This window comes from Mus pahari, chromosome 5 (genome assembly GCF_900095145.1).
Source record: "Mus pahari chromosome 5, PAHARI_EIJ_v1.1, whole genome shotgun sequence".
NCBI lineage: Eukaryota > Metazoa > Chordata > Mammalia > Rodentia > Muridae > Mus > Mus pahari.
The window spans coordinates 126,148,772-126,161,225 of NC_034594.1; the positions used below are offsets into that span (position 1 = coordinate 126,148,772).

Genomic DNA, 12,454 nt, shown 5'->3' on the forward strand with positions numbered 1-12,454 from the left:
GCTGGGTCTGAGACGTGGTCGTCATTTATGGCTTCCCAAACCTCAGCTGTGACTCAGGAGATGAAACAGTAACTCCCCGTTCCAAGCTAAGCTACCTGTCAGATTCATCCTGTTCTGTTCTGTGGTCATTCTGGCTTTAGGATTCTTAGGTCCTCCTCCTCCTCTACTTCCTCCTCCCCACCCCCCTACTTCTTTCTCCTTTCCTCCCCTCTCTCTATTCCTCTTCTTCATCTTGCTTCTTTAAACTGAGAATAGCCAGCTTTGTGTATCCATGTGGGATTTCACATCATATCTTTTTTTTTTTTTAATTTATCTATTTTATTTTTATGAGTACACTGTAGCTGTCTTCAGACACACCAGAAGTGGGCATCAGATCCCATTACAGATGGTTGTGAGCCACCATGTGGTTGCTGGGAATTGAACTCAGGACCTCTGGAAGAGCAGGCAGTGCTCTTAACCGCTGAGCCATCTCTCCAGCCCCTTTACATCATATCTTAAGGAAGCTTAATATACCCTGGTTACTTGTGTTTATGTTTGCTGTTTTTCTCACAAAGCTAACTATAGCACCGCCCCCATCCTGAGTGCATAATGACAAGTGTGTTTAAAATTAAATACAAACACTGGTTCAATTTGATAACTTATACATATATATATATATATATATATATATATATATATATATATATAAATACAAAGTCATATGAATTTATCCCCTTATGACCCATCTTGAAGCTTTACATTTTGGATTTTCACAAGAAGTTCTATGTAGCCAATAGTATAAAGAAGGTAGAAAGAAACTACTCAGGGCTGGTAAGATGGCTCAGTAGGTAAGAGCACCCGACTGTTCTTCTGAAGGTCCGGAGTTCAAATCCCAGCAACCACATGGTGGCTCACAACCATCCATAACAAGATCTGACGCCCTCTTCTGGAGTGTCTGAAGTCAGCTACAGTGTACTTAAATATAATAAATAAATAAATCTTTAAAAAAAAAAAAAAAAAGAAACTAATCTTTTCCAAATGGGAAAATTAAAACACAGTACAAATGCATAACATTCCCATGAGCTTGCAAAACATGCAAAAGAAGACCGATAAACACAGTTGCGGTCCTTGAGATTTGTTCCAAACAGTGGACAGGACTGCGTACCTTTTGACCCTTTTCTCTGGCCTCCGTAGAGTCCTAGAAAGAAACCACATCCTGGAAGAACACCAGAACTACATCGCCTAACTGTGGGCAGTTTTGTTTCTGTCGCTCTATGAGCTGCAGTAGATAAGGTTGGGTGTAACAGTCTACCAAGAGCAAAGTTACCAGAAACCCCCAGGGGAGACATATAAGAAATGAGTAATGAATGACAAGAATTCAGAAAACAAAACAAAACATCCTCTCATCGGCAGGGTCTGATCAGGACTAGCCCTAGGCTGGGGCAGGCTACCTCTTAGCCATAACCCTTCTTTTCCTTAGGGCCAGTTTTCCAGGTCCTCAGAAAATGAGGATGTTGTCTCCATTCCAGCGGTCCCGATAGTCACTTCTCACTGCCCATCTCTACTGAGATCTCTGCCACTTGCCAAGAAGGATATCCTTATAACTTTTTTTTTTTTTTTTTTTTTTTTTTTTTGAGATGTGGTCTCGTGTATCCCAGGCTAGCCTCAAACTCACTATGAGGCCAAGGGTAATAATTATTGATCCTCCTGCCTCGACCCTCAGAGTCCTGGAATTTCAGCTGTGTGACCACAGCCTGCTGTTATATTTGGTGCTGGGGACCAGATCGGGGGCATTTTTCATGCTAGGCAGGAACTCCACCAACTGAACCACACTCATAACTTCTGTAACTATCCATCCAGTGGGGAATCTATGATTGCCGAGGCATAGCTAACCAGCAGCATGTACTCCCTTTCATGGTATAGACTTGCCACTGAAAAATGGCTTCCTTTTAAGGAACCCCTTGCAAATGATAATAATCCTGGCCTACAACGGCTTCCCACGTGTTATCCAGTTATTTCTCTTCCTCCCCCTCCCAAGGCAGTCCTAGAAGGCATATATTATAAACAGCAGGAAGTTTGTAGGCCATGGAACTGAGCATGGCCAGATAGAATTATCAGACCACTTCCACAAAGGACCAAGTCGTCAGACCTCCCAGAACTTAGGGGTCACTGGGGACAAAGCAGAGTCCTTTTCTCAGCCCCTTGGGTAAAAGACATTTGAGGGCTTAACTTACTGAACTGTAATTTATTGGAAGGCACCACGTACATATATCTGCTGATTTTATCTTTATTTTATGGTAGCTGAAAAGGGCAAGAATATTAATTATCGCCTCCACCCAGTTTGGGTTACTCTAGAATAATTATTCATGCTTAGGATACACCATCATCTAAATCTTAAGAGATGTTCTCATAGTTGGAAAGGGCAAAGTAGGGTTCTGAGGGAGTGAAGATGTTAAGTCTAGAGCTGTCAACCTTGGGGTGGGATGTTCACTCCCCATCCTTCCACCCCCAACTAAGAGTTTAATAAAATTAGAAACTCAGCCCCGGCATCTAACATTCCTTCTTTATTTAATACACATCCATGAAAAGACAAGGAGATACAGAGGTGAGACAGTTCAGGTCTTCCAAACTGAGGTCCCAGTGCCTCGGTTCCTTCAGCAATTCCCACTGGTACTGCCCTGACACAACCGTTTGTGCAACAGTCTGTTGTGGGAAGGACAGCTGGAACACAGAGAAATGTGTACAACTCAGAGTGATCTCAACCTTGCCCTAACTCAAGTACCCTCATGGGACTGTCTTGCAACACATGTTCTATTAAGAAAAGAGGTTTCAAACCAAAGGGTGGGCGACTGCAATAAATATCACAGGAGATGAACAAGGCGTGGGAGTTTCCATTTACTTTAATATTTGTTCTTCTCACTAGACACTCAACTCCATGAGAGTAGAGTCTGTCCATAACTATTCCACTCACTCCTGGCACTTAGTAGTGACTCAATAAATACATGTTAGAAGGCTGGATTATCCCTGATTTAGGGAGAGGGAGAAAATAACATACAATACACAGGTGTATATGAGTTTTAGTGTTTCCAAAGGAAGACTGGATTATGATGGATATATCTTTTATCTAACTCCACTTCCTTTAGTGCCCAAGACACATTTTCTTATATCACTTTGAAACTCAAAGGAAATACTTTCCCAATGATTGCTTGGCAGGTAAAAAAAAAAAAAATGCTTTCATAACAAATACAGTCTCTAAGTTGTTCTGGCACCATTAGGAGAAAGGCTGTCACACTCAGGCTGAGAGCATGAAGGTGAGGGGTGGCAGTGGGCACCATTGCTCCACATTTCAGGGTCTACACCCATCACTGCTCTCTGCACTCAGCATGAAGTGGAGGACATACTCATGTACTGGGTGGGCAGTGGAGGAAATGTGGTCGACAAAAACGTCTAGTGGGTAAAGCAAGAGTACTTTACTGGCCACAGTGGGATTAGAGCTCTTGTCCTGACATAGCAGCAGGACTTTCTATATCCCAGAATTCAGTTTGTTACTGTTCTGAGCTCAGCATTTGTTGGTCCCTGATCAATCTCATACTCAACGCTATCTGCCTCATTGCCAGGTTCAGGAAGCAAACAGTATTATATTGGTACAGGAAGACATCCATCTGCCCATGGTCTCAGGGATGGAATCAGGTCCAACAGACCTGAACAAACCCATTAAACGTGTTCAGATAGCCTGAGCCCATCCCATCCACATGAGATGGCTCCTGACCCGAGGTCTATGTCCCTCACCACAGTGGACAAATCTCTACGACAACTTCACTGTTGCTCAAGAGCTTGGGTATTGTAGCAGCCTGGGGGCAGGTTGTCTCGAATGTTCTCCAGGTTCCTCACATCAGCTAGAATTCCATCTATACTGGTCTCCAGCAGATGGAGGTGGTTCCTCTGCCGCCGCGCCCTCTCCTCCAGGTCAGACATCAAGGGCCGAAGTCGACTGTTGATCTGGGTCTTGGCTTGGAAAAGCTCTTGTTCTAATAGCATCAGCCCTTCTTCATCCACACTGCCAGGCTGGTCTGTTTTAGGGAACAAGAAGGATGTTAGTAGAGACAAGCTGTCTCGAGACCTCGAGGAACACACGCACCAGCCCTCCCAAGATCCTAACAAATCCTGCGCAGAGAAAACAGCTTGCCATACACTGAGATGGCCTCACTTTCAATTAAGAATAAAGTAGAAATCTTTCTAAGGACACCAGGCCTGCATCTGTGCTATGAACAGCCTAGTTCAAGACTAAGCTCCATCGTGTAACCAATGAAGTTCCGAGTTCTAACTGGTTGAGATAATGGATCGAGAGCTGAGAAGGCTGAAGGTTCTAAGGGGCTGAGAGCTGTTTGAGGTCACTGTCTAATACAGTTCACCCCTGGGATCTAAACTAACTCCAAACAGACTTTCTGTATCACCCCGAGGAAGTATCTTGCTGTTTTGTGTTAGGAGACCTTTAGACATAGGCCACAGGGTTTACACAGGCCGGGGTGTCCTTAGCTCTTTGGAGGATGGATTCCAGCTGCTAGGGAAAGATGCATGACTTCATTCTGGCTCAGTGTCTGTTCATTTCATTTATAACAAATGCCATGCATTTGTTCAGGTATATTCTACCTGTACACTATATAAAGCTGACGTCAACATGAGAGTACCTGACCATATACATTTAGTTCAAGTAGGCTTAAGTAGTTTCCAGTGGGTTCACACTCAAGGTCGGGCTGCCTCATGTATCTGAGACTCAGTGACAGGCTTTGCTTCCTCCCGATGTGTGTGTGTGTGTGTGTGTGTGTGTGTGTGTGTGTACATGTGCCACAGAACGTGTACAAAGGTCAGAGGAAAACTTGTGAGGGTCAATTCTAGGATTTGAATGCATGAGCTTATTATCCCGAGAGTACTTAATGAGTTATTACCCCCAAACTCAGGAGACTGCCTAAAGTAGAAATTATACCACAGTGAAAATACTGACCCAACGGACCCTTCAGGGAAAACTTCGAGAATTAGGGGTTCTGTCCCAGCACAGCAAATGAGTGAGCTTGGGACTGAACTAATGTGTACGGGAAGCCACACTCAGGAGGAGAGCAGAACAGGAACAAGGAGACACAGATCTCAGTGGAAGCCCCGCCCCACGGTTTACTTACTGTGTGCTGTGCATCCTTGGTTTACCCCCCATGTGAAGCACAATAATAAAATCCATCTCCCCGAATGCTAACAAGACTTAAATGGTTATGCCTTGAGAGCTCCTGGCACCATCCCTGACAGGTAGTAAATGGTTAGCACTTCCTCCTCCCTCCCTCCCTGCCTCCCTCCTTCCCTCCCTCCCTCCCACTCATGTTCCCTTTAAAGGCCCCATTAATTTCATTACCACTTTTTAGAATGCTAGCCCATGCTACTAAAATCTTAACTGGGGAGATCTTATCTTTCATCTTTAGAGGACATTTTACTCTCTGGGGCTTACTGGATCACAAATAGACCCATTAGTGTAACAGCACAGACAATACTGGCCTGTCAGTGATAATCCTCCATGGTGCAGTCAGGCATTGCAATTGTTCTACTGAACCAGTGAGGCATAGCTGAGGCTTCTCCTGGATGTCATGGGAATGCGTGACCCAGCTCCTAGTCCCTACCCTCTGGAGTCTCCGTTGAAGAGGGCTCCCTATTAACTATTAAATTTAGACTTCAACTTTTTAAACAAGTATTTATGTATGCATATACATGCATGTGTGTGTGCTCATGTTCTACATGAGTTCAGGTGCCCACGGAAGCCAGAGAGGGTATTAGATGCCCCTGGAGTGGAGTTACAGATGCCCAACCTGAGTACTGGGAAGGTAAAGGGGATCCTCTCGAAGAAAGAACAAATGTTGCTAGACAATGAGCCATTTCTGCAGCCCCCAGATTTAGACTTTTAATTAACAGCAGTTTTGTTTGGGTAATAACTATGGGCAAACCAGATTCCCCACTGTACTGTGCTAGTAAATCTATTCTACCCTAAAATCCACGCATCTCCCGCTCTTTGCACATTTCCTCCAAGTTATTTATCCAGGAGGCTCCTCTTTTCCCACTTGGTCATAACAGGTATAGGTTTGTTGAGGGAGGAACATCATCAGATTCAGCAGTTGGTCCTTCAGACCAATGCAGTCCATTGTTCAAGCCTTTCCCTCCCCATTTCTTCTGCCTCATACCTGGCTCCTGTCTGCTTTCAACAGTTCCCACATAGCCTTCTTTGCCTCTAAGTGCCCCCCCCCCACCTCCATAACTTCTCTCTGGTGCAGTGATGTGGTTACTTTCCTCCTTAAGACTGCCCAGGGGCCCCTCAGGCTCAAGACCAGAGTCCTCAGCAGGACCCTCAAGCTGACCAGACTTCTGGGAATTTCCTGGAACACACCCAGTGCTCTGACTCACAGCCCTTCACTCCCAGATACAAGTGCTCAGTGACTCATCTTAGACACGGTAAGACGGAAAATGTAAAGCAACCTAACCCAAGTGTCTGGGCCCTGAGACAAAGCAGATTTCCAGATGGTCTCAGGGAAAGTTGAGATCCCCACGCATCCGGACTAAGAATGTCAAGTCCTCTGGGGACAGACCCTGGGCTGGAAAGCTGTGGTTGCTCTACAGACCTATTAGATGTAGGATGCTGTCCAATGTGTTGAGCGTGTCTTGGATGGTAACTCCGGCACTCGTGGCTCTGGCATCAGCTTGCTGGGCTTCGGTAATCACCTGAGGACGATTGAGTACAAAGGTGTTCTGAGAGGTTATTTTTGTCTTGGCAACTAAAGAGAGCGCACATGGAAAGACGCCTGCACTCACCAGCTGCACCGCGTCCTTATCCGTGTCAAACTCCAGCTCTTTCCTGGCCAGCTCCCCCTCCATCTCTCTCATCTCGCTCTTCAGAGTGGCCAGTCCCTTCTCCATAGCCAAGGCCCCATCTGCTGTCACATTAGCTTCCAAGTTCAGACTCCCTATCTCCTGGGAGAATAAAAGGAGCCAGGGATGGAAGGAAAGGGAGGGTGAGGCTCAAAACATCCCAAGGACAATTGGAGAAAAAACAAAAACAAAACAAAACAAAAAAACAAAAAAAAAACATCTGTGCCTGGCTCTGATGGAGCAAGTCAGATGGACAATGAGAGAGTCAGACTTGGAGACACACCCTTCCCCAGGCTGGCCCTAAAGCAAGTTAGTTCTAGGTTAGCTCTCTAGAGACTAGGAGGGTCAGTGAGAAAACACTGGTTCCCTTTCAGTTCAGTGCCTAGAAAATTTCTAATGCAATCAGGAAAGCATTTGAGCAAATCTAGAGGGCAAAAAACATCATTCTCTGACACTCATGGGCTTTAATGCCCTGGCCTTTGGAACAACTTTACAAGGATTTCCCCAAGACAGTTGTACTTGGAATACAGACCTTGAGTTAACTGTACTGGTGAGTTTTTGTCTTTGTAGGCAAAAAGTTCATCAACACCTTTATCGATAAGCTATAATTAAACAATTGCAGGTATCTTAATGCTAGATGCCATATAAAGGAAGGTTTATGAAACTGTCCTCAAGGGGAATTATAATTATTAGAAATATTTTTGTAGGTTACCAAGCAGTCTAAAAATGAGGTCGAAAAGTCTAGATGCCAAGACCTCTTGACTTCCTGGAGTGGCACCAGCTCCCTAGAAGTCCTTAAGTAAGCACGAAGGAGCTCACTTTCAGCCGAGAAGCACTCCTTCACTGGAGCTCTAAGTATAGCATACACAGCTGGATCTCAGTTCTCTTGAATGCTCCTTCTAGCAAGGGACTAGATAGTTCTTATCTCACCCCTAGCTCCAGGCACGCACAGTGTAGGACAGACGAAAACAGGCCCAGCTGAGACAAAGGTTACAGAAGACTCTAGAGCACTGGGATTTCCTATCAAGAACCAAAACGCTGACGTCAATTGTTACAAGTTAAATTTACGTCCTAAAACTCATGTTGAAGTCCTAAGGGCTAGGGATGTTTCCCAGTGGGAGAGAACTTACCAGCATGAACAAAGACATGATGGAGTCTTTGTTCCCTTACACACCTCTCTCAACTCAGATGACCTTATTTGAAAACTGACTGTTGCAGATGTAATTAGCTACAATGAAGTTACACTGAAATATACCGGTGGACCCTTAAATTCAGTGACATTGATATCTTCTTATAAGATAAGACTGAGATATGAATATAGTGGCCAGCCTGGGCTACATAGTGAGACTATGTCTTGAAGAAGGTGGAGGAGAAGAAGGAGAGGAAGATGGGAAGAAGAAGAAGAAGAAGAAGAGAAGGGGAAAGAAGAAAGAGGAGGGAGGAGAGGGAAGGAGGATGGAGAAGGGAAGAGATGATGGAGGACTCTGAGGATCACACAAGCAGGGAGTGGACTGATAAAGCTATGAACCAAGGAAGACCAGGATTGACTGCCCTCCTCTGCAGCTGGCAAGAGGAAAGGAAGAATTCTCCCTGGAGCTGTCAGGAGAAGTAGAGCCCTGGGCAACTAATTTTTCATTCTAGCCTCCAGAATGGTGCAAAAGTCACTTCTATTTTTCCAAGTATTTTCTGATATTAGCCTTAGAAATCTCCATAGTAAACAACCCTGGGTGTTCTTCACAGTGCTGTTCAAAGGAACACGGAATATGGTGTAATAGCTAGCCAGTGACAGAATCCATCCAGCAGAAGGGTAGGCGTGTAGAGGGGGACTGCTATGCCCTCTCCAGGACTCTGAGCCATAGGGGCTGAACTGAGCGAAGCTCTCTCTCCCTGGAACAGTGCTGTGCTGGGCACTGCCTGGGGCAGCCTGTGTACCCACTTTTCTTTACCTGCTCTATCTGGCTGCTGATCTCCAGGGCCTCCCTAGCTGCGTTCTTTGCCCGTTGGGTGTCGGCAGCGGCGCTCCCCAGGGCCGTTTCTGCTTGCTGGGTCTTGTCACTGGCATCTGCAACCTTCTGGCTAATAGAGGAGAGTCTCTTCATGGCCTCTTCAGCCTCTGCTTTTCTGTCTTCAACCTGCAGATCAAACTCTGGAATGAAGAAAAAAGAAAAGAAAAGGGGAAAAAAAATTGCCACAGAGAGAACTGAATGAGAGAGCCTGGTGTTCTGAGGAAAAATTTCTGAAAGGGAACGAAATTCCTGAAAGGGACCGATTACTAGCTAGGGGTGAGATGCTGCAGCTGGGATCAGCCTTTCTTTCCCAAGAGAAAAAAAAATCTCAAAGGAGCCACTGAGGGAGCTGTCAGCTTGCCCTGGGTCCCCACCACTGCAAGGATATCAGCATCCAAAGCAGGCAAAGAACAGGTGACTCTCCAAAGACTGAAGATTTAAGTCCAAGCCTGAAGCCAAAGAGCAGAGTTGGGGTGTAGTCACAGACAGTTGGGTGTGGTTGCAGAGTTGGGGTGTGGTTGCAGTAGGTATAGAGGAACTTTCTATGACGAGAATCCTAAGACTTTAGAGATGATTCCCTTTTGTTTGCTAGTGAATAATGCTGAATTTTAAACCCAGTATCTTCAAGATACACCTCCCTGGGAGTCACAAGTCATTACCTCAGAGCAGGCATATTGGAAGCAACCAAGCCACCCAAGGAAAGGAGAATATCAACACAGTCGTGACATCTAGATATGAAGGACCCTAGAGATCACCTGTTCCCCTTAAGGAGGACACAGGAATCTAGAAAGGTCATGTAGAGGACTTGAGCTGGCCCTAGGGCCCCGTGAGGGTCAGAACTCAGGACACCTGGCACTTAGGTGAATGACTTCCACCACCTAGATCAAGTATTAATGAGGTCATCATTACCTTAGAAAGGTAGTGACTAAGCATCTATTAATAACCCAAATACACCCACCATTTAAGGAGGTAAAAGAGCACTTAAATGAGTCATGAGTGTCCCTTTAAAACTGGATCACACAGCACTAACCTCGGAGGTTCTTAAGGATGTTCTCAACTTCATAAAAAGTGGCATTGCCCATACTTAGCGCTTCTTGGGCTCTGTTTTTAGCAAGGTTGGCACGGGAAAGCAGCTGATCTGAAGTCTGTAAATAGAACAAGATCAGAATAAGTGCATTCCTGCTAGCAAAACCACCCTGATACAACTTTTCCGTGACACCAGAGTGCTGTGCTGTGACTCACCGCAGTCTAGGGGTGCTGGAGCAGAGCCCTCTAGTATCTGATCAGGGACAAACTTTGTAATATATGTACTTTAGAGGAAAGTCTCCAGATCTTTCCACCCTAAGGGGCAGGAATAGTTTCGCAAATCACAATTTTAAACACTAGCTAGTTCCTGAATCCAAGATAGACAGACTTGGACTAAAACGGGACCTACAAGACCTGGGTCCTCTTCCTAGGTTCAAATGCTGACTCAATAGGTGGGGCTAATTCCATCAAAACTCCAGTCTTGGTTACTCCCTCTGTAACCAGTGGCATCATGACCTTCGGAGGGTTCCTGGTTGTGGCTCTGGCTATTTCCACCCATACAGTCGGCATTCGGTGCATGCTGGTTGGCTGAGTGAGTGGACTGACAGACGGTACCTGTCTCCTATCCTTTCCAGTCTGTAAGAGCTGCTCTGCTTCTTTTTCCCACCTCCCCAGATTGTTTCGCACACGCGTGAATGCATCCGTTTGTCTGGTCACCAGGTTTGAGAGAGAATCAGCCTTCTGTCTGATCCTCTTTGCTTCCACCTGTGGACACAAAGTTACAAATGAGTGCGACTGTCTGCTCACACGTCACCACACCAGCTTCAGGGCCTGCTGTCACCATTTGAAAATACTGGCAGCCTTCAGAAGCCAAGAAAGCAGACACTGGCTCTAAAGGCTCAAAGCCTATCAGAAATGAGACAGGGTGCTAAGGAAAGACAGGCAGTACATTTCCCAAGAACACAGTAAACTTTGTCTCTGGTCTTTAAAAAAAAAAAAAAAATTGTTAAAAACAATTGCTTTATCTATTCACAGAACATATCTCTATGGAGGTCACTGTGAGTGTCTTTAGCTGTTAGACATGCAGTTGAATTTAATCCAATACGGTTGCAATAGCTAGGGAGATTGATGCCAGGGGGTAAAAAAAAGCAAGGTTTTTGATAGCAAACATCTTCTTAGCATTGTAAAGGGATGTGTCAAACTCCATTAAAATTCGATTTGAGGGCCTCCAGAACTGGGGAGGAGGCGTAAAACTTTCCTTTACTAAGGGGTTCAAGAGTGAGCATGCAAGTCATTTTCCCTTTCAGAGTCTAGACAACAGATGACAGGAAGCACTTGTCTCTCCCTGACACAAAGCCCAAAGTCCATGCTAGGTTTTAGATACGGGCCATCAGCCACGTGCTAATATGTGTTCATCTGGTTGACATGTGTGCTGGGGGTGGGGGTGATGGGAAGCCTTTGTGGGGTGTAGGAGGCCTCTAGACCATGTGAGCTCTAATGGCATTATGCATACTCGCCCGACCATTTCCTCTATCCTCCGGAGATGCTGCCGCCCTTAGCAGAACAGAGCCAATGCAGGCACTGTGCCTTTAACCGTCTGAAACACTAAACTAAAGAACCTCTTTCCCCTAATAAGTCAGCTGCCTCAGTCAGCACGCTGAGTAATGTGACACTGACTGACACAGGCCTCACCTGAAAGGACAGATCACTGACTCCCTGAAGCTGAGATGCTGACTCCAGGAGGCGGAGACTGTGCTGATAAGACCTATCAGCTTCGATGTCGGCTTGGGTGCCCTCCCTTGACAACTGCTGGGTCAGGGATTTGGTTTTCTCTAATCTGTGGGGAGGAAAAGTGGATGGTCAATAATGATAATAATAATAATAATAATAATAATAATAATAATAATAATAATAATGGAGGGGGAACCTTGAGAACATATCATGAGACAGAATCTCACAATATAGCTTTGGCAGGTCTGAAACTTACTGCAATCCTGCCTCCAAGAACTAGGATTACAAATACAAACAATATGTGGCAGAATGTAATATATATATATACATATGCATATATATGTGTGTGTATGTGTGTGTGTGATCAGTTTACACACACACACACATATATATGTATATATAAAATTCATCTTGTTGTTTTTAAAAATATGTAGTTGGGGCAGGAGACATGATTATCAAAGTGTTTAGGAGGCAGAGACAAGTAGATCTCTGTGAGTTGAAGGTCAACCAGAAGCTGGCGACTTGGTGACTCACACTCCCTCTTTCCATCTTCCTCAGGCAGTGTGTATATGTGCGTGCGTTTGTGTATAGGTTTGGTCGGAAAAATTCAACTAAGCTTCCCAACTGCTGATAATCTAAGTGCTATTTTTCTCTTTCTTTTTCTTTCTTTTTTTTTTTTTTTTTTTCGAGACAGGGTTTCTCTGTGTAGCCCTGGCTGTCCTGGAACTCACTTTGTAGACCAGGCTGGCCTCGAACTCAGAAATCTGCCTGCCTCTGCCTCCCGAGTGCTGGGATTAAAGGCGTGTGCCACCACA

The 12,454-nt window shown here is 45.2% G+C and overlaps 1 protein-coding gene across 1 annotated transcript in view; it reads right to left on the reverse strand.

Annotated features, from left to right (window-relative positions):
- Positions 1-2,531: 2,531 nt before the first annotated feature.
- The window catches only part of Lamc2 (laminin subunit gamma 2), a 63,405-nt gene continuing 53,482 nt past the window's right edge, over positions 2,532-12,454 (reverse strand). The window contains exons 17-23 of the mRNA XM_029539350.1: positions 11,601-11,745; positions 10,524-10,673; positions 9,913-10,027; positions 8,823-9,022; positions 6,820-6,978; positions 6,630-6,729; positions 2,532-4,049 (exon numbers count right to left, since the gene is read on the reverse strand). Of these exons, the coding sequence (XP_029395210.1) occupies positions 3,796-4,049; positions 6,630-6,729; positions 6,820-6,978; positions 8,823-9,022; positions 9,913-10,027; positions 10,524-10,673; positions 11,601-11,745 (1,123 nt within the window). The 3' untranslated portion in view covers positions 2,532-3,795. The remainder of the gene's footprint in view (positions 4,050-6,629; positions 6,730-6,819; positions 6,979-8,822; positions 9,023-9,912; positions 10,028-10,523; positions 10,674-11,600; positions 11,746-12,454) is intronic.